This window comes from Manacus candei, unplaced genomic scaffold (assembly GCF_025592945.1).
Source record: "Manacus candei isolate 608988 ecotype Guabito, Panama unplaced genomic scaffold, ASM2559294v1 h1tg000050l, whole genome shotgun sequence".
Classification (NCBI taxonomy): Eukaryota; Metazoa; Chordata; class Aves; order Passeriformes; family Pipridae; genus Manacus; species Manacus candei.
The window spans coordinates 13,285,621-13,312,483 of NW_026138098.1; the positions used below are offsets into that span (position 1 = coordinate 13,285,621).

At 43.6% G+C, this 26,863-nt stretch overlaps 1 protein-coding gene across 4 annotated transcripts in view; it reads left to right on the plus strand.

The window, feature by feature from the left end:
* Positions 1-3,802: 3,802 nt before the first annotated feature.
* The window catches only part of NT5C2 (5'-nucleotidase, cytosolic II), a 60,449-nt gene continuing 37,388 nt past the window's right edge, over positions 3,803-26,863 (plus strand). The window contains exons 1-2 of one of the 4 annotated variants that reach the window (XM_051800481.1): positions 3,803-3,898; positions 22,642-22,762. In XM_051800481.1, coding sequence (XP_051656441.1) covers positions 22,662-22,762 — 101 coding nt within the window. In that variant the 5' untranslated portion in view covers positions 3,803-3,898; positions 22,642-22,661. Of the gene's footprint in view, positions 3,899-22,641; positions 22,763-25,820; positions 26,413-26,863 lie in introns of those variants that run through there. The other 3 variants (XM_051800485.1, XM_051800482.1, XM_051800484.1) reach the window with 3 other exon arrangements.

Below are 26,863 nucleotides of genomic sequence, written 5' to 3' on the forward strand. Positions count from 1 at the left end.
GAGCTGTACAACCCTTCCAGAGAGAGGGAGAGCTGCAGTGTGGCTGTGCCCTGGAGACTTGAAGGAAGCCCTTGAAAGACCCAGATCCAAATACCCAAAAATCCCCAAATTATCCAAATTCTATCCTATCCTGTTCTAGTTTAGTCTATTCTACTCTGTGTTTGGAGACAAGTTGAACACTGGCATGTCAGACCTGAAATAAGATGGCAAGCTGGAATTGGACACAAACTGAAATGAGGGCAGTGCCTCTGATGAGTTCAGCCTCAGGAAACCTTGACACCTTGGAGTAACACATGGATCTCTGTTGGGACACGCACACATGGCATCAGGGGGAATGTTATAAGTCTAGAAAACAGGCAGAAAACCAAAGAGAAACAGTCTCATAGCTAAGAATTGTACACCACTGAAAAAATGGTGGGTTGTATTAGGGATTAAATTGCCCAGGACCATTCCATACCTCCCAGTTGCTTAAAAAATCAAGTCTTGCATGATAGACAGCAGGAAGACTCCTTGAAATTCTGTGATACTCTCCGCACAGCATCTGCCTGCTGATGGGGCTTGTTAAACAACTTATCTCTGGAGCTGCAATCAGGCTGGGCTTGTGAGTCAGAGGGAAAGCTGTACTCTGAGCTGTGCACACACGGCAACAAGATACACACCTTCTGGCCGGCACAGTCCATTACACTAATGCTCTGGGGATGTGTTTTGCCACACAGCAGCTGAGTGAGAGGGAAATGCTTCCCAGCAGTGGGAAAAAGGCATATCCCAGTGTCTCCCAGGAGGTGCTGCCAGATCTCCTGTGGCAGATGTGGATCTGAGCCCCTGCAGAAGGGAGAGCTCTGTGGGTAAGGGCAGCGAAGTCAAGGAGCAAACATGCAAGTAAAAAACACACATGTAAAGTAGGTGGATGTATTTGCTTAACTGCACACAGAAAAACACTAACAAAATAGGAAAATGGTTGTACTGGATCCCTCTAAATCCCTCAAGAGTTTCTTTCTGACAGTAGGAGATTTATGCTTCCCTGGTATAACTTTTCTGATTATGTCTGTCTGCGTCTCTGGGGTTCCCCTGGCAGCAGTCACATCCTTGTGTTTGTTGGCCCTTATCTAATCGGTGCGAGTTCATGTCCTGGATGCCACTCTGCTCTGTAATCCACAGAGGGAAGTGACAGTGCCTTATCACCCAGAGCAGAGCAGAGCAGAGCAGAGGGCAAATGGGAAAGCTGAGGGAAGCATCCTTTGGAAGTCAAAGGAAGCATCATGGCAGCAGTGATGGAAGAGCTGCTGCTGGAGGCAGGGAGACATTCCCAACCTCTGGCCACCACGGGGGCACAGGAAGGGAGACTGGACATGTGCGCCGGCAGCTTGGCAGAGCAGTGTGGGCCTGGATGAGGTGGGGCAGTCATCTGGCTGCCATCACCCTTGTCTCTGGCAGGGACCAACCTGAGGTGGCCAGGATCCCACCTTTTCCAGGCCTCCAGGGTCAGAAAAAACAGGCAGAAAAAGGGAGGCTTGTTTTGCTGGGGAGGGATTTTTTGCCCTGCACTTTTTGTGGTGGTGCTGATTCAGTGTGGCACAAAGAGAGATGGACCATGGGGCAGTTTCTGCTCTGCACAACCATCCCCTCAGCCTGCCCAGCCGGATGGTCATGCCCAGAGGTGTGATGGATGCAGTCTGTGCTCACAGTTGACCTTTGCTGGGATGGGCAGGCAGGACCCCCCTCTGCTGATTGCTGTGGCCACCATCCCCCAAGCCCCCAGCCATCACCCTCGTGCCATCTGCAGCTGCTCAGGGATCTCCTCAACACCCTCCTGGCAGTGGATGGGGCACACCCTGGCCCCCCTTGTCCCAGCCTGCACTGCAGACACACTCCCCAAAGTATCAATGATTAATTGGGTAATTTTAACCAAAGCTCTGGCTCCCTCAGCCATTGTGGAGCTTTAAAATAAATGAAAATTGTGCAGCATGGGGAGCTGATGTCAAAGTAGACTGAATAGGTTTTTATTTAATACTAAAGCCTATGCTTCCTAAAGCTCCTAGCTTGAGGCATCGTAATTCAATGGCAAACTAACAAGAAGTAGCCTCATAACAGACTTTGAGCATTATGTGGGATGCAGCAACACTGAGGCCAATGGATAGAATGGGGGGAGCTCAGGCGGGTTGAGAGGGTGCAGGGCTGGGTGTGCAGCCCCAGAGATTTTGGCTGGAGCAATGCCAGGCCATGTGGAGAGCTGCCGGGGGGGGGGAGGGCTGTGAGGTTGTTACATGGGTTGGCACATTAAATCACAGAATCACAGAACTGTTAGCACTGGAAGGGACCTCTGGAGATCATCTAGTGCAACCCCTGCCCAGGCAGGGTCACCTAGAGCAGGTGACACAGGAACGTGTCCAGATGGGTTTGGAATGTCTGCAGAGAAGGAGACTCCACGCCCTCCCTAGGCAGCCTCTCCCATTGCTCTGCCACCCTCAGTGTACAGAAGTTCTTCATCACCAAGGAAGGTCAAGAATCTGGAAAATCTCTCTCACAGAAAAGGCTGAGGGAGCTGGGCCAGTTCAGCCTCAAGAGGAGGCGACTGAGAGGGGATCTCTTTAATGCTTATATAAATACCTGAAGGAAGGGTGTCAGAGGATGGAGCCAGGCTCTTCTCCGTGGTGCCATGCAACAGGACTAGAGGCAATGGGCAGAAACTGATGCACAAGAAAGTTCCAACTGAACATGTGTGGGTGACCGAGCACTGGAACAGATTGCCCAGAGAGGTTGTGGAATTTCCCTCACTGGAGATATTCCACAACCATCTGGACACAATCCTGTGCCATGTGCTTGAGGATGACTCTGCTTGGGCATGGAGGTTGGACTAGGTGACCAACTTGTGGTCCCTTTCAACCTGACCCATTCTGTGATGGTGTGACTCATGCTGAGGTGGAACTTCTTGTGTTTTAGTTCATGGCCATTGCTCCTTGCCCTGTGGCTGGGCACCACCAAAAAGAGCCTGGCACCATCCTCTTGCCACCTGCCTTTGAGATATTTCACAAAATCAATAAGGTTGGCAAAGACTGCTAATATCATCGAGTCCAACCTTGGACCTAACACCACTCTGTCTACTAGACCACGGAACTAAGTGCCACATCCTCATAGCTGGGTTTCGCGAATGAAGATTTGGGAAGGGCTCTACCCACGTTTGTTACAAGCGTGTTGGTGACTAAAAAGGCCAATATGAGACAGGCACATCCGGTTGCAAAAGGCACAACAGAAAGACTCCTTAGGATGTATATTCTGCAAGGCACGATTCTTTCTGCGTTGTCTTTTCTCCTCAAGGGTGATCCTCCGTGCTTTCTCAAAGGCATCAGCAGCGTTATAGATGGTGTGTCTCCAGGCCTCCCGATTGGAGGCCAGAGTAGACCAGTTATGATGATCAATATGGCCAAGGCTGAGATGATGTTTCAGGGAGTCCTTGTATCTTCTCTTCGGGGCTTCTCTCATGCGGCTTTATGGTGGCAAGTTCACCATAAAGCAAGATCTTAGGGAGGCGGTGGTCCTTCATCCTTCATACCCTCCTTGCTACAACCTTTCAGGTAATTACATGCACTCATGCGATCTCCTCTCAGTCTTCACTTCTCCAGACTGAACAGGCCCAGCTCCCGCAGTCCCTTCTCACGAGGGAGATGCCCGAGTCCCCTCATCCCCTCCGCGGCCCCGCTGGCCGCTCCGCCGCCGCTCCCCGTCGCGCACTTTGCCGACGCTCCCTGGGGCCGCGGCTCTGCGGCTCCGCGCGGGGCTCGCACGCTCTCCCCGCTCCCTGGGGCGGGGCGGGGCGGGGCCGGGGCGCGCGTGCGCAGAGCGTGCGGCGCGGGCGCTGCGGCAGTTGGTGCGGGGCAGTTCCACCCGAGCGCGGCGCGAGGTGAGAGCGGCCGCGGGCGCGCGCGGGGCGGGGAGCGCGCGCGGGGCTGTGCCCGGGTGCGGGAGCGGGTGCGCGCGCGGCGGGTGCGCGGCGGGCACCGTCGGGGCGGGGGGCGGGTGATGGGTGGGGAGCTCCCCCTCCCCTCGGGTGCGCGCCCCGGCCGCGGGGGGGACCGTGCCCGGGGCGGGGGCGGCGCGGGGAGAGACCCCCCGGGGGCAGCGCCCGCCGGCCCCGCCGCTCCCGCTGTCCTGCCCCGGGGAGCCCCCGCTGCCCCGTCCCGTGCCGGGCAGGGCGGCTCCCGCGGTGCCTCGGCCCCCGCCCGGGACAGGGCGGCGGTTCCGTGCCCGCTCCGCCGCCCCGAGCCGCCGGGACGGGGAGCAGGGAGGGCCGGGACCGGCGCCCCGTGCCCGCGTTTCCGCCTTCCTCCCGCCCCACGTGGAGCGGAGGGTCCCGGCGGCGCCTTCCCGCTCGCAGCTGCCCCCGGGGCGGCCGCCGCCCGGCCGGGACAGGCGGGAGAAGAGATCCATCCTCCCCCGGCGCCGGGGGAAGAGCCCGGTCCCGGACAGCCTTGGATCGGGGCGAGGGTTCATTGTCACCGCTCCGTTTCATTGGAGCTGCTGTTGGCAATCCGGCTGTGTCAGGCTGGAGCTGATATACCAAAGCCAGGAGCAAAGCACCAAATAAATAAGTAAATAAATGAAACCAGTGCAAAACTGCTTTGCTCGCATTTTGCTTATGCTTTTTTTTTCTTAAATCCATCCTTTCGTGCCAAAAATAATGTTGCAAAATGTATGATACAAACAAACCTACACTGGTTTTCAGATAGACCAGATGACTTAATACGACAGTGCTGCTTCTTGTGGCACAGGCAGTTTTGAAAATTCCTGGAACCGCTGAGATTATGAAACCCTCAAGTTTATTCCCTTGCTAGTGGTTCCAAAGGCTGCCAAGCTGGTTTTTTTTTTGACATGGTCTTGAGAACATTCCTCCCAAGACATAATCACTCATGTTTTAAAAGATTTTTTTTTAGCTCTGGAAGATTTATTGTTTGAACCTCAAAGATTGCAAAAGGCTCTCTAAGTAGTCACTTAGAAACGTTTTGCTCTTACTTATCCAAGTGATGCCCTGTGTCATTTTTGGCTAACATCATCACCGACTGAAATATGTTGTATTGATCCATATAACTGTTTGTCACTAGTGATTAAAAAGAAAATATGAATATTTTCGGGTCCTTTCAGGTGCTACATGGTCTCGCTGAAAATCAGAAACAAAACTCAAAACTGCATTTTGATCTTGGGTTCAAGTGCTGAATTTGTAGTTCCAGCAGTGAGCAAAAAGCCCAGTGTTTGACTTGCAAACTGATCAGCTTAGCTCAGGAAGTCTGTCACTGTCCCTGTCAGCCTGTGTCAACCTAAACATATTTTAGAGTGGAACTGCTGTTTAAAATAATCTATTGCCATTAGTCCAGAGTCCGGAAGATTGTTCAGGAACCTGCTGCTTTGATTAACAGCTGTTGGGGTTTGTTCACGCATAGACGTAGTTTCATTATATAGCACAATACAACCTTTACTCTGTACAGTGTCATTCAAACAAATTGTATGGCAAAATGCACCACCGAATTGCATTTAGAATGGTCCATTGAATTAAGTACAATTGCTGAGAGAAATGGGCAGAAAAACTGTAAGAATGGGAGAGACGTTTTCAGCTGAGGTTTGAAATTAACAGCCTGTTAGTATATTTGCACTGGTAGCATTAGTGTTATATACCCATTCTAGTATATATGCTAGTGAAAATCAGATGCAAGCTGACATTTTCCCAGGCAAATTTCCAGTTTGTAGGCAATTTTTAATCATAATAATGATGATAATGATGATGATAATAATATCCCCCTTGAATTGTTGCTCCTTGTCATGTATGATTCCTAATATAACTTGAATTGAAAGCTAATAAACCCTTCCTAAGATCACTGGAAATATTTATCCTAGACTTTTTTTAACTTTCAGGGGAATCAGTTTTTTTGAAAAAACAGAAAGCTTAGTGGTGTTTACTGTTAGACACTGTGGTATTGTGCTCTTTGGGGAAACATTGAAAGGAGTGTTTTATTTCCTTCAAAAATATACAAATAGATTATTTTTGCATTGAAAGTAGAAGGGAAGCAATTAAAATACAATGTTTAACTGACGCTTATTGAAGAAGCAGATAGGTTTGTTTAATAACATCATAACTGTTATTTGCAGTTCAACTTAATAAAATAATGCTTGTTGAAAACTGATAGATGGGTGGGTAGCTTGCAGTGTGAGCTGTTATCTGGGGATGGTGTGGGCCGGCTGCAGAGTAGGTTTGCAGTGCTCCAGGACAAGCTGAGATGATCTGCAACCTTTGAATCCAGCAGGAATTGTAGGTACCAATATGCAAGGGGGTGCAGGAAAAAAGGGTGACCACAGCTCTTCCCCGGAAATCTTAGGCAAGGGACAGAAGTGGAGTCCTGCAGTTGCACTCAGTGAATCCATTATTTTGTGGGAATTTGAAACTGGGGAGTACTGTGGGGTCTGAGTGGTTCAGTACCATGCAATTGCCATTGCTTGGGCACTGGTGACAGTCCTACACAAAGCAGTGTTACCATGTAGAAGCTGCTTGGCCTGGAGAAGGTGAATTAATGGTCTCCAGCCAGGCTGCAGTGGAAAGTTGTCATAGGAACTGGCTTGCCATTTGACAGGCCTGTGCCTTGTCCTCACTCCTTTAAAAGAACACCTCAGTAACTAATCACCTCAGGATAAGAAATACTCACATGCCATGCAGCGTAAACCCGTGAAGAGAGCAAGGCTCTGCCCAAGGGAAACTGAGGACAGCGCTGCTCTCAGCAGGACACAGCCTGGATGATGTACCTTGGGATGAGCTCGCAGTGCCTGCTCTGTGCTAGGTCTTTGCCTCAGGGTGGCCCATAAACACTGGGTGTCCTGATATAAAACAGCTGTGGCTTTTTTAGCAGTGAGAATAATAGGGTAGAAGACTGAACAGAATGTGCCCTGGAGTGGAAGCCTTGCCTCACTCTTCGGGACACGTTTGAGATGAGATGTATCCAAGTCAGCGCATGGAAATTCCTTGCTTATTGTCTGTACTGCATTTATTTTAAAATTTTATTTATAGTGTCAGCAGCACAAATATAATTTGAAATGTTATTTGAAATGACCACAATCCAAGTCTTCAAAAGTTGGCTATTCTGTGCTGAAGCATATCCTATTCTTTATGAGTATCTTTGAAGTGCACATTGATATAAATATTTCCTATTTTTAAATGTCTGGTTTTTGCTACTAAAGAAATTATTATGTGCCATGATATGTAGCAATGAGCTGTGTTTTGCTTTTTAATCATTATGACTCCTTATCTGGAATGATTCCTAAAAACCTGGACTCTGCACTCTGCATAGAGAACATGTATAACATGAGTTTGCTTTCTTAACACAACCATGGAGTGGCTTTGTAATCATAAGACAGAGAGAATCCAGCACATACAATAAATAGGACTTAATGTACCTTAATGTGTAATTAAGGTAAATATACCTTAAGCAACATCTGGAAAAAATTGCGTAGGTATTGAAGGTAGCCACTGTAAGCAATTGATGATCTAAACCCACCTACATAACTGTAGTTACTAAGTCTCACACGTGGTTGCAGGGCTAAAAGGGTGCTGGGGAGACCTGCCTGCATGAAGCCATACTAGGAGAAATACATTCTTTTATGGCAGCATGAGACTGAGGAGGGAGCCTGAGTAATTCAGCCTAAAAACCCACAGCAAGCAGTCTCTGTGGAATATTTACTACTACCTGAATGTGTAACAGTGTGTGCACTGTACTATAAGGTCAAAAACATATTCACTCTAACTTCCTGGACAGTTGGGTCCCCAAAGGTAGGAGCAGTGAGTGGCTGTGTGCCAGCCCTCTTAGTCCTGTCACTTTTCCAAGTCTGGTACTGAATGGTAGAGGCTAAACTTGTGGCTTGCTGGTGACCTTAACCTATTATCCTCTGGGCATGAATACCTGCCGTGGGTTTTACCAGCACAGGCAGCCCTTTTTTGGTGGTTTCATTAATGTTCTGACTAAACTGGGGAAGTTGGAAACCCCACCGTGATCATCTGCATGCTGCCTTCTCTTAACACCTACGGAAGAAACCAAGTAGGTTCTTACCCTGTGCATCATACCAGCTAAAACTGATTTAAATTCTGCAAAGGTGTGAGCCCATCAAATATGGAGAGCAGGAGTCACAGTAATGAGATACCTGTAGAAATGACACTGGGACATGAGCAGCCAGTTGGTTTCTCTTTTGAAATTGAAGGACGCGTGGGCAGATCTTCTGTAGGTGGATGGAAGAAGAAAGGGAGGCCTGAGGAGATGTGATTCTTTTGAGATTTGAAGGTGACTCTAAAGTGAAGTAAGTTAGTAGAAACAGATGTGTGGGAACAATATGGTCTAGTACTGCTCGTGTTGTACCCAGCCTGTAAATAAGAAGATGGTTGTGGTTGCTATAACTACCATTCCGGCTCTTTTCACCACAAGTGATTTATTTAGAAACAAAAGCTCCTTGAAGTCATTATGTGGTCCAAACTTAGCTTAATTTAGTTATAGAGTATTTACAGCTCCCAGCTGCATTTCAGATATTTTCAAAGACTTGCTATTTTGCATATGTGCTTACTACAATATTACCATTTAATCTTGCTTGGCACAATTGGTTCAGAGGAAGGGGTAAAACAGAGATTTCCTGTACATGTTTCTGCAAGAGGCTCTGAAGTAGAGTGGTTTTCCACTTTTTATTTAAGACAAGGCCTTTGGATCAGTGGGCTTTGACTCAGGCCTTGTTCTCCCTGTTAACCTTGGCCTAATAGATAAAACACTGAAGATACATTCTTGCTAGATTTTCAGGAAGCAAATTCTCCCTGAACCCTCCAGGAAGGTATACTTCCCCAAAGTACTTTCCAGCTGGGGTGGTCCAGCTTTGGCAGTTATGGTGGCCAGATCTGGATTGTAGGACCTTTTGGGTGGGTTGTCCCTCTCCTGTGTGAGCTGCTGCCTTTCCCCTGGCAGCAGCTGCTGCCTGCACTGCTGCAGTAGGAACAGCTGCATCCCAGCTGTGTCTGTGACTTCAGCAGGAAGTGTTTAGCTGTTCATGCAGTGTTTGCTGCTGAAATCAGTATTCCTTATGTCCTTTGGAGAATGGTAGCTGTGGATGGGAACCAACACATACTTTACTGCTTGGACCGTGCTCCTCTTGGCGTTTGTGTCAAATGTGGTACATCTGGCCATGGTGTATAGCAAGAGAAACTTTCTAGTTGACTTCTAAAGTAACCTGGAAAGGAAGGTAAGTTCAAAAGCTTGATAACCAAGTGTTTAGCAGAAACCATCCAGAGTTCTCTGGACTGGCTGAATTCAGCTAGTGTTTGGCTTGATTCATTTGGTGGTGACTTGCATATAGGCATACACGATGATTAATTAGGAACATAAGGTCAAAGAAGAGCATGCAAATGTTCTGCTCTCAGAAACCCAAAGAGGTGCTGAGTGAGATTTATGCCAGTACTTTGTAATCATAACGCAGCAATTACCAATAATAACATCCAAGTGCTAGTGAAGGGCAGGCAGCTCAGGTAATTTTGGAAGTCAATAAATAGAACAGTTGCAATTAAAAATAAATAATCTTTTTATGTTGATTTCATTTGCTTTCTCTGTCTCTGACATACCTTTATCTTTTTCCCAAAGGAAGAGCTGAACATATTGGCAAAGGTATTTCAAATGTTTCTCTCTAATCTTTTTAAGTCACCTTTTCAGATATTACAAAGCAATTCCATTTCAAGACTATGCAAAGATTTTTTGGCCTTTGAAGTCACAGGAAAGGGCTACAAACTTTGGTCCCAAGTGTCCTGCATAAATCATGTCTTTTCTGACAGCATATGCAGTATTCTCTGAGAGCTTTTATGAAAAATTGCTTGTAATAGCTGCATAGTTATTTCTTTTTCATTACTTGTTCAGTTCCACTTCTATAATGTTATTCTCAGTGTGTTCTTTGAGGTCGGGATGAGTTCATTCCCTAAAAAAAATCCTGGTCAGTTGAACATAAATTACAGGTGCTCTGAGCATCAGTTAGCTTGGGACTGACCCTGGAAACTGCTCTTCCAGTTCAGTTCCTGTAGCTTTCCCATTATTGAATACAAGTGGCTGAGTGGAGCTGGGAAGAAGAATTTCACATAGAAGCAAGCCAGACTGGTAAATCATCTGTTAGTTCTGCTGTCTGGAAACTGAGGCAGGAGTCAGATTTCATTTTCCGCTTCATGTTGCGAGCATCAGTCGGTGCACCAGTGATGTTTCTTAAGGGCAGGTCAGCAAGATGGTCTTGAGTCTTTCAGTGTTTTGGGATGCTGCATTTCTCTATTGTTTTCCTTTGTTAAAAAAAAAAAAAAGAAAAAATAGCCTAAAGAGAAGTACAAACACATGAACCAGGTCTCTCTCAAGGAAGAAGTGGTCAGCAGATCTTTTCCACAGCAAGACTGCAGCTGACAGGGCTGGGTAGAGCTCTGCTAGGGAAAAAGGATAAAAATGGGCATTTGTTGCCTAAAGCTATAAGTGGTTCAGGTAAGTAGACACAAACCCCATCTTTTCTATTCTAAAATGCTTGCTCTACCCGAAAGTGTCCCTCCTAAGCAGTGACTAGCATACCAGATGATCTTCTGCTAAGTCCTTTTAAGTTAATGATGTGAATTTAGCCTCTAGAAGGCATTAGCTTGCCTGTACCCTGAACCACTTGGTGACTGCAGACATCCTGAGCAGAATGTGTCTCACACATGTTCTGGTGTTCATTAGTATCTTCCTTATAGTGGTGTTGAAACAGAATGATTTTATAAAGAGTAAGTATGTTAAAAATGTCATTGCTGGAATTATCAGCAGATGTGTGTGATATTTTGTGAGCAAATTTTATACAAGAGTTTTACTTGCTGTGATCTGAGATGGAAGTATCCATCTATAGCCTTCAATTATTTGGGGACTTTTTCACTTATCATCAAAGGAAATAATGATTTAGCCTTTCTAAGAGTTATTAAAAAACACATCTGCAATCTAACCTTTCCTTTTTTTTCATGTGATAATAGATTAGGTAGGTTCTTAACCTCTTGTTTTATATGTATTTTAACTTCTCTTTCAATATTGCACTGGCAGTTTTATGAGCCAAGGCCAAAAAACTCTGCTTGCTAAACTTGAGCAATCAGGAGGGAACAGATGATGAAAAGCTAACAGTGTTTTACTCATCTACCACTCACTTTTCTTCACAGACATGTAGTGAGTAGATATTAACAAAGACAGTAATAAAATGCACTTTGAGTCCTCATAAATCGATGTGTGCTGCTGGGGTCAAGAACGAATATTGGAAAGGTTAGAACATGTGGAGAGCTGTCTTACTGTGTTGTGATGCTCAAAGCAAGGCTGGGGTTTTTTTCAATTGCTGATTTGAAAGCAATTAGAAGGAGGCATGTCTGTGGCTGCACAGGAGGCTTTGTGTTGGCTGGGCATATGGTCAGCTTTTTTTTTAAGAGGCTACAGTAGGTCAGGTAACATGCTGAAAAAGAAGTCCTCGGTGAATCAGGGCCATTGTGCTGTTCTGCTGGGGACAGGTGTTTTTAAAGGCATCTCAGAACCCAGGAGATTCAAGCTGTTTGCTCATCCACAGCAGTAAAACAAGATTGTGCTGTTGAATGCACCTTCGAGTCTACCTACATTGACGAGATTATTGAGGTTCCCTGAAGAGAGGGAAGGTTCAGTGTTGGGAACTCTTGACTCTGGTTTTGGGATAACAGGGATGTGCTGATGATGCCTTCTTAGTTGTATATTAATGTTCTCTCACCCTTCAGGCTGACAGTTTTCTTCCAGGTTGCAGCTGATAGAGTAGGTCTGTCACTTCACTTTGTTCCTTCTGAGAACTGCCTATGCTGAGACAAGTGCAGAGACAGCACTATATGTGTCCTCCTCTGCTCCTGCCAGGGAGCAGTCTCCTGTGTCAGCAGGACTGATTTAACATTAAAAACCAGGGAACTGAAGGGCCCATGGAAAGATGACTTTGTTTTCCCCAAATGAACTTAGTGGTTTGTGTTTTGCTTGGACAGGATAGTAAGAAGTTTCCGAAGAAAAGAGATTGATACAGTTGGAAAACGGTTTAATGTGGGCCTTTGGAATCACTTGATAAAGCTGAGACGGTTAGGTTATCAAAGAGAAGCCAGAAATGTAGCAAGAGCTCGAAGCCATCATAGATGTTCAGTTATTGTACTGATTAATGTAGTCACGTAGGTTGCCTAACGAAAGCTGTGCAAATTAGCAGTCTTTTGGAAGACCATGGGAATACTGCAGAGAAAGTATTAATAAAATTAATTTACTTCTAGAGTTTCCTATAGTGGTGCCTCAGTACCACACATCTGTCAAGATTAAATGAGATTTGGGGACTGATAACATCTAGGTGGAGACACTATTGTGCCCTTAGGACAGATTTGTAATTTCATTTGTAATCAGGCAGACTATAATTACTATATTTGCGTCTGATTGAAAAAACAGGTCAGAAAAGTAATGAATTGTGCTCTTTATGTGGAGGGGAACTTCACACTGGAAGAACACTTCAAAACACCTACAGTCTTCATGTTCCCTGATTTTCCATCTTTGTCCTTGCTCTGTTAGTAGGTCTGTGTGTCTTGCTTCTCACTAGCAAGAAGCTGCTGTGTGGGACTGCTTACTGAGAACAGAGTGCAGGAAAGGTTTTGAGTACGTGCCTTTCTGATCTCCATGATGAGTGATAAGTACCTGTCAGCCTCTGATTTGGGGAGAAAGAGGATTTTTTTTGTTTTTCAGGTGAGGGGGACCTGTGGTTGCTAAACTAGGAGGAACATAGAGCCTGGAGTTGTGCTTCTGGCCTTTGTGAGCATTTCAGGAGGGTGTTGGAGCCAGCCCAGGGTTGATTTCGAGGACCTGAGCGTGGATGCAGAAGACTCCTGCTGTTCTCACCTGTGGGCTAGATCAGTCTCAGGGAAGGCTTCTTGGAAGAGAGGTGGATAACCATTATTAAGGACAAAAGTGGGAAGCCCATAAAATCTGTATTAGGCTACTATTTGTTTGGAGCCCTATATGTTAGGATAGCAGACAATCAAGATCATCTTTAATAAATGATTTCAGTATTTGCTTTCACAGTGCCCTTTGTAGCTGAGAAGTATCATTATTTTGTCTTGTTTGTGTTTTGTGAACAAACAGCAAGTTGAAAATTGGCTGAGTTTTGCATATGAAGTCCATGGCCTTGCTGGATATTGTACTGTATCTGTCTTAGTTCCACAGTCCTCTGCTTATCCTTTTTTTTTTTTTTTGAAAGGTAGGTTTATTTGTCAATGATAGGTCTCTTATGGGTGGGTGAGGTCTCATACAGAAGAGAAACCAAGTTAGTATATGAGCATTTGGTAAGCTTTTTCCTTTAAGAAGCTGGGAGGAGAAGGGAATGGTGCTGGAGAAGAAAACTCTTGTCAGGGAAAGAAAAAGTCGTCCCTGGTTTTGAGAGAGCAGTTCTCAGATTCTCTTCAGCTGTTGATCTCAGTGTTTATTTTCAATTCCTTTATTTATGAAGGAGGAGCCAGAGTTCCCAGTTCTTTACTCAGCAGCATGTCCCTTGGGGGAGTGTTGTGTCCAGAGCCCTGGGATGCAGGCTGAGTAGCCAGTTGGCTATCCTCACTGGGGCTGAGCAGTGACTGCTTTCTGCCAAGGCTGGAGTGAGACGTGAGTTCATGTTTCCAGCCTGCAGAGATGGTTCAGATTCTGATTCTGCTGTCACATCTGTTTGTGTAGCCCATAAATATGTAGAGAAGGCCCATCCAGCATGGAAGAGGATTCAAGTGTCTCTAAAAAAAACCCCTTCTTCTTCTTTTTACTTTCAAATATTAGAAAAAAAAGCCAGAATGAGGTTTCAGTATCTTTGCTTTTCCTGTAAAATATTAATGAAGCAGGTATGTGATCTTCAGAGACAAGAGGTTTTTTTACCAGTAAGCACAGTCAGTGAGGAAGGACAATGAAAATGTCCTCCCTCACCTTCAGTGTTCAGAAGATAAAGCAGACTTTTGTCTGTTTGGTTATCCAAGCTGGCACCTTGTGTGCTTTCAGAGTGACTGTGCTGCTGGTTGGAGTTGTGTGTCTCAAATACTTTGTCTGTTGCTACTGTGCTTCTGGAAAGGCCCACTAAGTCTGTGTTTGCCTCCTGAAAAGTGTCATTGTTTTGAAACACCGTGATCTGCTGCCAAAAGAGCTACTTTTGTATAATCCTTAATAGCAGGTTAGAGTGGCAGTTGCTCCTTGGTTTGAAACTGGTATGTGGAAGGATGGCTTCCCAGTTCTCTGGGGATTGCATGTCTCATCTTGTTCTCTCTCTTTGGTAATTGTAACTCATATGGTATTACTGATGTGGTAATAGATCTTGCACATGTTTGAACACCAAGAGTGTTTCTTAAAAGTGATAAGCTGAAGGGAAGGAAAGAGAAACTGGCAGTTTCCTCTGAGAAGGGGGCTGATGGATATCAGGGTTATGTTTGTCTGTTCTTGCTGGCACATTGTTCTGATGTAAAAGAGCAGAGTTGGAATAAAAAAAAATTATCTTGACTTTCCTTTCTGATTTGTAGAACTCAATGTGTTCACTTCTGTGCTGACATTTCTGCCTTTCGTGCTCTTTACATTAACCTGCAGCTTGGCTGGAGCACCGTCATGCTTTGGCTTTGTAGCAAGGATATTAGTATTTGCAGGTATCATTCAAACACTGAGTTCCTGTTGTGGTGGGCATTGGCATCAAAGCTTACCATCTAGTTTTCAACTAAAGCAAATACATGGGAACTCTGACAAATATTTTTTTATAAATATCTTATGAATATTTTCTTTAGGGTGGACTGTATTGCAGCAGAGGGATCAAATTCATCTCTACTTTCTAATCTTCCAAGGCCCTGGACAATTAGAGCAATTGCTTACAGGAAAAGCAGTGTGACTAAAATATTTGAATTATGTTATGTGTTTCTTGCTGGAATTTAACAGCTGGAAGCAAAAGGCAATGAGAACATCCTCTTAGCCAGGTCCATGCTTGCCATTGGCAGGCACTCAGTTGGACAGCAGTTTGGGAACCTCCATGGCAGAGGTTGCCACAGGCTGCTGAAGACCTTTTCCCAAGGAAGAGAGTTTCCCAGGGCCATCAGGGTGCACAGTTTATATTGGTGTTGGCTCAGAAGAGCCTTTGTTTATCCATTCACCTTCTCTCTAGGTGAAATCACTCTCTGGAGGTTTCTTTCCGATATTGCTTGTGCCTCAGCTTTGTACTCTGTGATACATCGATGTATAAGGTGAGGAAGAGTCGCCTGAGGCACAATACTCAGTTGGACTGACCTGCTGTATAGCTCAGACTGTTTGACTTTTCTGCATTAATTCTTGACTCTCTGAAAAAGGCTAATTTAAACACCCACACACACTTCATTTATAGCCCTCTGATCACGGAAAATCTATTTCAGAAATTTATTGTTTTATAGATAACTGTCCTCTCTGTTAATATTTTTTGTATTGGTTGATTTATTTAATTCCCAGTCATGGGCTCTTATTCTGTCATTGCTAGACTGAGAGCCCTCCACAGTCAGGCTGCTTGCCTGTGTGTAATTGCTTCTAGACTATTTTCAAGTCACCTGCCGAGCTGCTCTCTCTAAACTGGCTGTATTCCACTCTAGCATTACTCTCTCTCAGAGATTTATTCCTTTCTCAGAGTAATCATCATTGTTCTGAATGGGGACAGCTGGCTGAAGAGTTTTCCAGCAGTGTTTGTAGCAGTGACAGACAAGGACATGGAGTCCTGCTTCGAAGTCTTGTACATCCAAGGATCATATTTGACCTGCAGTTGAAGCATTTCTTTGAGAACTCATGTTTACTAATTCTTCTCTGTGGCATAGCTCTTGCACTTCTGGATAAGCTTCACATTCCTTAAGTATGATCCTCCTCCTTATTTTCTAGCACTGGGACAATATGGGACACACTAGAGTTAGAGAAGTGGAGAAATAGCATTACCCCTAACAAACTGTTTGTGTAAGAAGCAGAATATTAGAAATAACTGAAATGATAATTTTGCAAGAAATATTGAGAAACATGAGCTATATGGAATGTAGAAAATAAGCTGATTGGCTCACTGGAGAATTTGTCGTTCCTGTTTCAAGGTAGTAAACTCACAGATGCATGAGGAGAATGGATTGTCTCATGGTACTCAGGGAGGGTCAGATTTGAGGTTTGCCCCTTGCAGAGTTGCACTGCAGATTTCATAGTTTTCCAATTTGCATTCTAACCATCTATAAAATTGATGATAATTAAATAGTACTGAAAATGTTTTAAATGACTAGTGCTTCTTGTAATTCCTGAATGAATAGAACTCCTTGGACAGAAATGGATGGTCACCCAAAGAAACTCCAAATGTATATGTTTGTGGGTTTTAGTGTGTCTAATGTGCTTGGATCCTGGGGTACTGCTGGAGCTCTAGGGACTGCACAGCCACTCTTTGGGTATGGTTGTCAGTAGAAATAGTCTGATTAAAAAAATCCATGTAAAATAAGCAATGTATTTGATATGTAGCCATTACTTTAGCATCTGGCTTTACGACAGAGATAAAATTCAGCCTGAAATTAAATCAAATCCTATAATAAATGATGTGAGTAGCATTCTCCTTTCTTATACCTTACCCATTCAGAAATAGTCCATGAGTTACCATTGTCTATCAGTCAGACCATAGTTAAATGAATGTATAACTGGGAATGCTTTACCAATTTCACTAAAAGCACACTCCTGGAAAAAGCAGCTTTGATGATGTAAGCACTGTGGTGGTGTCCAAGAGTAACTGCTACCCCCTTCCTGTGGGAGGACTCAAAGCCAGTGTTGGAGATTACAAGCTTGGAGCTGGGAAGGTTAGTACAATCCATGGAGCAAGGAGAGCGTTATCAATCTAATGTAATCCAGTGGATCTTTGTACACTTCAAGTGGGATCTACTGTAAGCCCAATACACATGTCTGTAGCTGACCTTAACAGGTTCTTAACAGCTGATCTCTACCTCATTAATGCCCTGGAATCGGTATACAGAATTTTCCTGCTTAAAACCAACCTCAGGTATTAATTATCATGAGCTGAGAGTATGCTTTGAAGTGTGTCTTGGAAGTAATTTAATATTCTAATAGGAAGAACATGTTTTGTCCTTCCTGCCATCATGAACCGGAAGCCTTGCTGTCAGGGAGGTCGCTACCCAGAAGTGAAAGATCTTCAAGTGAAGAACTTAACTTGAAGCACAAAGAGAAAAAAAAAAACCCTCAGATTTCTGGTTTAGGCAGTTTACAAGCTTCATTGCTTATATCTCAAGTCATGGACATAGCAATTTTCCAAAAGCATCACTAATTGAAAACACCTTTTGGAAACAGTTTGCCTTTGGCTATTGAGCAGAAATGTTGGCAGTAAAAGACAAGAGGGGTTTGAATTGTCATCCCAGGGCTGTGGGGGAGAGGGAAGGAGCTGTGCGAACTAGCAGAGCTGGTGTGTAAGGCTGCAATTCAGGATAAATTTGGAGCGTCATTTGGCATCCATGCGATCCCTGCAGCTTGGAGCCAGTCAGGAGCCTGCTGCTTTGTGGCTTTTGTCACGTATAAGTGCAGGCTGACCTCTCTGTGTCTGCCAGTTGATGCTTAGTATTGAAATTTGAATTCATGTAAAAGTATACTGTGCTAGGAGCATGCTGTGTATCTGTGATTCATCCTGACAGCGCTAGGAACTCAGACTGATTTTTAGCACAGGGACTGAGGAATTAGGGCTTCTGCATTTGATTCTCACTTGCTCTGTGTTATTACCTTCTCTGTGCCTCGCTATCCGTAGCTGACAAAATGGGGACAGCACTTTTGCTGCCCCTACACGTATTATGTGAGCGAGTTTGTGAAGTGCACTGGGATCACAGGCATAAGAACGGCACTTCTGGTGAGGGCAAGAGCCTACCCAGCCCCTGCTCACACGGTGGCAGTGAGAGATGCTGTTGAGGTGGATGTCTCAGTCCTGACCACTTTCTGCTGTCCATCCCAGGATGTCAGGTGCTCCAGAGGATCAGAGGGTGTGATGCTAACCTGAGTGGATTTCACCTCCTCCAATTCTAGGTGTCCCATATGTCTAGCCTAAATGAGGTGCAAGCTACTTCTGCCCTCAGTGGAGGGAGTGGGCTGCTCCTGGAAAGTGAGTCACTCGCTTTTCTTAACCATGCTTACGTGGAGAGTCCTCTCAGCTGCAGAAAAGATCACTTTCCCCCTCCCCTGCCCTATTTGTGAGGCCATGCCATGACCCGGACCAGGAATTTGAGATGAGTCTTGAACAAGCCGACCCTAATCCTGCTCCCTTTGCATTTGCCCATCCTCAGGATTTTAGGGTGGTTTGCTCCTCCCTTGCTGAGAGCCCACAAAGCCCTTTGAGATGAAGCAGTGTTGCAGGGGGGAGCCAGGAAGAAATGCTCTAGGCTTGGCAAGGGCACCACGAGACTTGTCTGTACACCCACAGCCTCCGACTAGACACGAAGCTTTTAAGTAGCTAATGTTAGATGTGATGATTTTCTCTATTCACCTTCCACTGTACACGTACACGTGCGGGTTGTGCTGCCAAGGTATTAATGATTCTTGAAGCAGAACATGTGAGAAGAGGCAGATGTGGTGCATGGTGAATCACTGTGAGTACACTTCAGCCTTGGGATTGGTTAGTGATGCCTTGGTTTTCTGCTGTATAAGCTCTCAGAGAATACCCTGGAAAAAGTGGGATTGTCACCACTGTTTTGTTCATCTCTACATTTTAGCGTGATTTGGCATTGCATCATCAAAGTGTCAAGATAAACTCAGAAAAAAATAGAGGCAGTGCGTTTAACCTGAACACATCAAATAGTATCAGGTACAGAAATCTCTATTTTTTGACCAAGAAATATAAGAAATATAATAGTAAAACTTGAAGGGAAATGCTTCTGAATGTGTTGTTTAATTTGTATGAGTACTTGAAAAAAATACAGTATAAATAATATTTGAAGTCAGCCAAAATCTGACAAAATACTCACATGGACTTATTTCAAAATATATGCTAAAAATCCTATGCTCTTTCAGACCAAAGCATATGTGGTAGATAGCAGCTCTGTATAAAAGCTTTGCAGCTGAGATTTTAAATAGCTTTTCAAAAGGAACCCTGTACCATAAATGCTATCAGATGCTTAATTAAAACAACATGAGCAAGGAGCATGTATGCAGTAAATTATGGGGAGGTGTTCTGACATGCTTTATCTATGTAAAGATTTCTATTTTTATGTGAAGCTATTTAGAGATTATTGATTTCAAAATAGATTTGTAACTAAAGAAAGATGCATCGTATTTCAGTTGCTTGGAGTTGAAAATCCTGCCTGGCTGGCTGCCTGCTCTCTTAGATGTTTATTCCAGTGGCTTACAAGTGTATGGAGTGATTCTGTCCTTCTTGTTTTTCTCTCTCTATTTGGCAGAAGGAATTTGTATTCAGGGCCCAGGTCCCATGTCTCTTACCCATGCAGGTAGGCTGATTTTCATGCCTTTGAAGCCCATGAGGCTTTTTGCATGAGTAAGACTTTTGGGTGGGGAAGATCCTTTGCAATATCTTTTGTCAGTTGTTACTGTTTTGTTTCAGAGGGTTAAGCTGTTGTCACAGTGTCAGTGCAGCCTGCTAAGCTGTACATGTGCCTTTGAGTACATGTAATAGAAAACTTCAGCATAAGATTTTTTATTTTATGCTGTGTGAACATTGAAAGGAAGATTTTAATAAATCAGGGCAAAGCTTGAAGATAGAGATAATACCTTTTATTAGAGCAACCTACAGAATTTGAAAACTTATGCAAGCTTGTGTACCCAAGAGCTTTTCTATTTTTTCAGCCATACCACTTGGTCTAATAAAAGACATTGCCTTTGTCTACAAACCTTGTCCTGCCTATGAACTCTGTTCATCACAGCTACAGCAAAATACAGCTGGATCATTAAAATAATTCAGGCCTTCCTTGCTTAATTATGGAAATTTTTGTGGTTTCCTCAAGTCTAAGCTTTTTGAATCCCAGCACACACAAAATGATGCTGTCTGGTTTCTTCTTCTGTAGAGCAGGGTTTCATCACAGGAGTTCAAACTGCTTCACCGATTCCTCATTTTAGAAAGGATATTATAAAGGTAGCCTGCTAAAATTCTTCTGCCATCTGGATTTTAGGGTATTTTGTGGGATATTACTGATGTATGCTATCAGATACCTGGCATGGATGGCCACTGGAAGCAGTCCTATCCTAGTACCTGAGTCAGCATATGATGTGGTGTGATGGTGATGGGAAGCAGATGAAATGGGAAGAAGAGGCTAGCAGAATGGAAAGTCTCTGGCTTTGGCTGTGGGGGTGAAACTTTGAATCTTGCTATGTGTCTGGCTGGGTAAGCCCAGTGGTGTAGCCCCTCTAAATGGCAGGAAGCTTGGATGTGGACTTGTTTCAGCTGGAACACCTAGACCCAGAGCTGTCTAAGAGTCCTAAGACCAACCATGCAACAGTTTTTTCAGAGCTATTTAACATACCCTTTAGAGGCCTAAATGTATATGTGTCTTGGATCTGGATTTGTAGTTCTAGGCTACTAGCTTTAAAATAGACCAAGGTTGTGATGATCTGGACCATCTTGAAATGTCCATGGGATAGATAGACACAACCTCGGAGGACACATCGTGTTCTGCCTTTTGCAGTCCTGGAGTCTTACCAGATCCCTCACTCTGATGCATGTCTCAGCTGCAGACCTGGAGTCTCTCACCCTTGCAGGGACACTGCTCCTTTCCCAAAACTGCAGCCCTTGCTGCCCCTGAGGAGCCTTGCTGCAGGCAGTGCCCTGCCTTCAAAGTGGAATGGGAACAGGTTGATGCTTGAGGGCTGTTTAGTTCTGTGCCCTGTGCTACCTTCCATCTGCAATTGGGCACGGCTTAAATAGCTGGTAATTACTTGTAAGCCTTTGGTGGCTGGTGCTGGGGCTATTTTAGAAGCTGATTCTCCCTGCATGCCCTGTTGTGGAAGTTGCGGCTGTCTGGAATGGCCCATTGCCCTCTCGCTGTGGTGACCTCCTCTCCTGGGTGTGTTGTGGGGAATTCAGGGGGAGAGCTCTCAGCAATGGCATGCAGTCCCATGGGCTACCTGCCAGGGCCTAAATTTGGTGACCTTTAGGATATGGCAGAAGATGCATTTGTAAACCTTGGTTATAGTAACTGGGAGACAAGCAGAGAATGCTGGAGGAGGAGGAACATATTTTTTACACACAAGGTGTTTGCTGTTTGTTTGATTTTTATGACCAGCAACTACTAGGTAAATAGCCTAAGAAATGCTGTGACAATTGCAGCTCTTGCTCTTTAATAAAATTTAACACAAAGAAATTATATGGATTTCCTTGAGGAGAGTGAGCACGTGTGTGACACTGAGAGCACTGTGATTTCTAGTGCTAGTTTGGACACTTGCTCTGCTCTCTACTTTGCTGGAATGGTCTGGTTTCCCTTTTGTAAAAGGAGCACAATCACATTTTAAAAGTGTATCATTGCTGTATCATTACCCATGTAGCTTGTGGGTGGTTGTGTTTCTTCTAAGGAAGAGCAAACAAGCCAAGGCCTGCAGTCCAGCAGTTGTGTGGGTTACACAAGAATGTGGTTTCATGTTATACCTAATTTGGTATCACTGTGGGATGCATCTCCCACCCCGTTCCCCACACCGGCTCTAATGATAGTGTTGTTGAGCTGGGTTCAGCTGACCAGTGGAGGATTACCCAGGTTTTGCTCACCTTTGGTTGGTTGGTTTTGATGGGTGAGGGCTTGGACTGGTGAGCTGAACTGACTCACAGTGGGGCTGTTTCATCACCCCAGCTGGTGCCAGGGAATGCAGTGGGACGTGGGTCTGGCCGGAGGAGCAGACAAGCAGGATTGCCCCAGTGTGCTAATAACAAAATTGGGAAAGGTATCCCTGCTTCCTCACTGCAGGGCCTTCCTGATGAGGACTGTTGGTGGTTTAGTTGTAACAACCAGTACTTGAGAATGGGTGCTGATGTTTGTGAAGATCTGCTGGTGAATATTTGTATCGCTCATGTTACAGGTTTGCTCTGTCTGAATGTGTCTGACCTACAGAGGACAAAGGATCATCTTTCTACTTTCCTTCCAATTGTTCCTGCTAATATAGCATCAGTTTGAAACTTTGTCTTTGCTTAGAGATCAAATGGCCAGGAACAAGGCTCTTTGGTTTTATTCTGTGGTAAAAGTGGCAAGGTCAGTCCCAGTGGGATTTGTAGGGTTTACCCTGCTGAATTTATCTTTTGTATGAAAGATAGGTTTTCCACGAGCTACATCTAATGCATACTGGTAACTTTAGGGTGAAAAATTACCCCTTTTCATCATTGAAAACAAGGTCTCTGTTTCTAAATGCATTTTCACCACAATGGGTAGGATATCTTTGCAGTTCAACCATGTGGAAAACCCTTCCCAGGTCTCTGTTTTAACATCTCAAAGAACAGCATCTTACTTGACCTGCAAACTCAGATCATTCCACCGGGTACTTTGCAAGACTTCCTGAGTGGCATTGCATCTCTTCATACCAGGAAACAGACAACTTTCAGGTGAAACAAACCTTGAACTTAAGCAAGCTTTTCTGCCTCTTTCAGAAATAAATAAGCATTTGAAGATGACAACCTCATGGAGCGACCGACTCCAGAATGCAGCAGATCTCCCTGCAAACATGGATGGGCATGCTCTGAAAAAGTACCGTCGGGAAGCCTATCACCGGTAAGTCGTCCATGTAACTCCAAAACTAAGCATAAACCCTACATTTCTCGGTTTTCTGCTTGTTGGTAAAACAGAAAGGTTGTTCCCACCTTCCTTGCAGAAGTGTTGGTAGAAGAGAGCTTAGAAGATGGCACAGTATTGGCCTGCAGGAATTTGCAAACAATCGAGTTGATATACATCTACTAGAGCGAGGGAGAATATGCTTTCTTAATGCAGTTGAAATTGGATTTGGAGATAGAAGCTTTTAAGTCAATAAATACTCAGTGACAGAAGTTTTATAGTGTTTATTGGAGTGCACACCGGGAGAGCAGAGCCTTAGACACTGGAATGCACAAATACGAATAAGGAAGAAATCAAAATCAGAAATTGTTTGAGAATTACAGCTAGTATGATTAATTGTGTGACCACAAGAGCATCTAGGAGCACTAGGCAAGATCTCAGCCTTCTTTTTGGTGGTGGGTGTACCTAAAACCATCTTTGCTGTAAAAGAATTACAGTAATAAAGAAGATAGAGTACAGAATAAAAGGAATGTTATCACTTACTTTATGGTTTGGGAATCACAGTGCAAGCACTAGATTGTTTTGACAAGATCACATTGGGTTGTTGGTTGAGGCAAAAATTCAGTCTCAGCACAGGTTCCAAGCATAGACCATAAAAGATGGATGAAGTCTGTGTCCTTATCAGATGTCTGGACCGTTACAGAGTTAAAACCAGCAGCATCTAGTAATTGTCAGTATTCTATTTGTGGGAGGTGTATCTTCAAAGTTTAGCTGGGTTAATTTGAGAAGTCATGCAGTGTGATGATCAGAGGATATTCAGCAGGAACTGGGGAGATGTATCTCTGAAGTAGAAGCAGAAGAAGAAGTCAAATTTCTCAACCTCATGCTTAAATGCCACGTTCCATTTGTGATTCACATTGGTGGTATTTCTGAGGAAGTGTTTTGAAAGTGTTAGATATCTTTTGATTCTCCAAATGGAATCTAATTTGAGAAAAACGCCTTGGTGCATCATATGATAGGCCAGGTTGTGCAAGTTGCAATGTCTTGTGCTAAGTAATGGATCTTGTGAAGTGTTTCCAAAGCTTTCCAATTTCCAATGAATATGTTTGGGCAACATGCCTTAAGTGGTGGCATTATTTGAATCTCTCTGTCAGCTGGTTTGTCAGATATGGAAGCATTTAATGAATGTAACTATATATAGCATGTAAGAAGAGAGGGATTTTACACCATTCCCTGACAAAAAATCTTCACCTTCTTGCAGTCATTGACAGGTTTACCTTTGTGCCATAATTTTACTTACAACTTCAGCTGTGTTGCTCCTGATTCAGACTGATGGAAATGAAGTCAGAGTAATGCCTATACTTTTTTTCTAAATATTTTCTTAACATTTGTTATGTCAGGTGCTGACAGTCTGCTAAGTGTTGTACAAGATCTAAAGGAAGCAGTACTTGTCTTTAAGAGCTCACACGTTCAAGTCCTCATCATGTTTACCCTTACTCATGTAAGAAATCTTTACTTCCAGAAAGAATTTCCTTATGGAAGATGAGAGTGCACTCATATAAAGGAGGGTTTCCCACTAGGAGATGAGATCTGATAGTCCAAAGTTAGTCTGTGGTAAAGTTTAAGTACCCCTTTTTAGAATCTAGAAATGTCTTGCTCAAAACATACTGAGCAGAAATGTTGCTAGCAGTTCAGATTTTCATGGAAAGCACAACATTAGAAATACATTAAGGGGAGGCACATTTTTGTTTTGGAATTGCTATCCTCTTTCAAAGAGAGAGAATGAGAGAACCTGATGCCAAGACTGTAGTATAAATCTGTACTATTATTGGCTTTGGTGTACCAGTTTCATGGGAGTTATTTTGATAATCCAGTATTGTAAGAATCTGAAACAACCTCATTCCAGAGGCAGTGTTGTCAGATTTCTATTTCTAGTCTTTTTTGTGGCTGTAGTGTTAACAGATATGATGTTACTTTAAAAAGTGCAAGTAGGGACTGAAGTTATTTCCCCTTGGTGTTTGATATTATATTTTTTAATGTTTTATTAATGGTTCAGATGCAGAATATGTGTGTTGGTCACAGCCATGAGCATGTAAATTTGTTTCACTGAGGTCCAAGTATGCTCTGATTCTTGGATATTGCTGAAGCACTGTAAATTTTATGAAAAAGATAAAAAGAAAAGGCATTAATTTTCTCTTTCTTCTTTTTCATTCTCTTTTTCTCTCAGTCTTTTTTTTTTGTCTCTTTTTCTTCTTACTCCAGCAGCTAAAGAAAAAAATCTCAAAAACATTAATCTAAAGTGACTTAGAAACAAAACCAATAAGAACATTAAATTTAAAACGATTCCTTTTTTTTACCATAAAGCTGGTCACAGTAATTTTTATGGGCCCAATCTGGAAGGCTGGAGGAGCTTGGCAGCTGTGCCACATTTACAGATGAGCATAACTGGGAGTAGCTTTTGCTACCAATGTTGGAAGCCCAGCTGGGCTCAAAGTCATTCATTGGGATTTTCTAAATGCTGCTAGTAATGCTTACTTTTCTGAAGTGTGAAATTTAAAAAACTTGTTTCACTGTTTGTTTGCTTCATGCTTACTTAATTATCAGTGGAGATACCTAGCCCGATTGATTTAGCTTTCTGGTTCTAGTGAAGTACACTAGATTTGGTATGCTTGAATTGTAAATGTTGAAGCAGATAAAATAAGAGGAAAAGTTTCCAAAAGCAAAATAGTTTACCTTAAAAAAAAGTGTTCTCATGGCCATGAAACTTTTAAAAAACTTTTAAAAAATTAGCTCTGAAGATGCCACTCTAATAGTCATATTTTACTGTGGTCATTCATACTTGGAATGTGTTTTTTCAGGTGCTGCGCTTCTTATTGTACCATAATTGATGGATGGATGTTCAACATATAATGTTGTTGGCAGAAATCCCAGTTGAGACTGGTTTTACTGGTGTAGTGCATACTGACTGAGAGTATGATGGCTGTATCGTAATCATATCTGAATGTCAGAGGCAAGAATGTTCAAGTATTTATAGCTATAAAATCAGAAAAATTCGTTGGAGAGGAGAAGTGGTGGGGTTTTATCTTCAGGGAATTTCTGACAGCTTTAACAAAGGCTTTTGGTTAGCTGGTGTTGCTGTCAGCCACAGACCTTGTTATACAACATCGTTGGCGCCTGTTGGAGGTGAGGTTGAAGATGAATTAATATACAAGCTACATGTTACTCATTCTCTAGCAGAGGTCACTGGTAAGAGGATACTGCATTACTGTGCTATTGGCAACATACATTTTAATTCAGAAATAAAAGGGATGTGTAGCTTTTGCTTAGTGTGTGTGGTTGTGAGGCCACCTCCCCTGTGTGCTGCTTGTTGACTTTTCCGGGTAGGGGATAATCACTAGATCATTTGTTCTGGAGGAGTACTGTCATTTAATGTGATTGTAATTAGGCAAGAACTAGATTGACTCTGAGCCACCAAATTGCCCTAGTGTCTATTTTTTAACTTGGAGTGAGCACTTCTAGGCACCCTCTGGATTATCTCACATAGCTCTTTAGCGTTTAAATAGCAACCACATCTAGTTAAAGCAAATAATGGAAAAAGTTGGTGTTCCATCCACTCTTGTTACTGACAGTTACCAAGATCCAGGAAACAGGTATTTGCACTTATATTTATTTATCTGTGGTTTTGGTTTAACAGGGCAGTGAGGCTGAAATGGCCTTTTTGTAAAACATACAGACCCTGAGATGCTTTTACAGAATAATTGAGAATAATTTTGCATGAGAGTAATTTGAGATTTCTCATCCTGGACGTGGGGTTTCTGTTGTCATTTTAGTTGGGTTTTTTCTTGCTCTCTTGTTTACTGGCTAGCACAGGGCATGTGGCATCATGATTCCTAATCCTAATTCTCCTGCTGACTGGTGATAGAGTATTGAACAAGTTATTTCACTGGTTTGTGCTTCAGTTTACTTTCAAAGCATCTTATGGTGGTGATATGAGTTAAGTGATTTTAGCTGTTGCTACACACTAAGATTCTGGATTAAAAAATGGTATATACTTGAATAATGATACAGCAAAAGGATTGCCAGTCTGTTGTTTTGATTTCA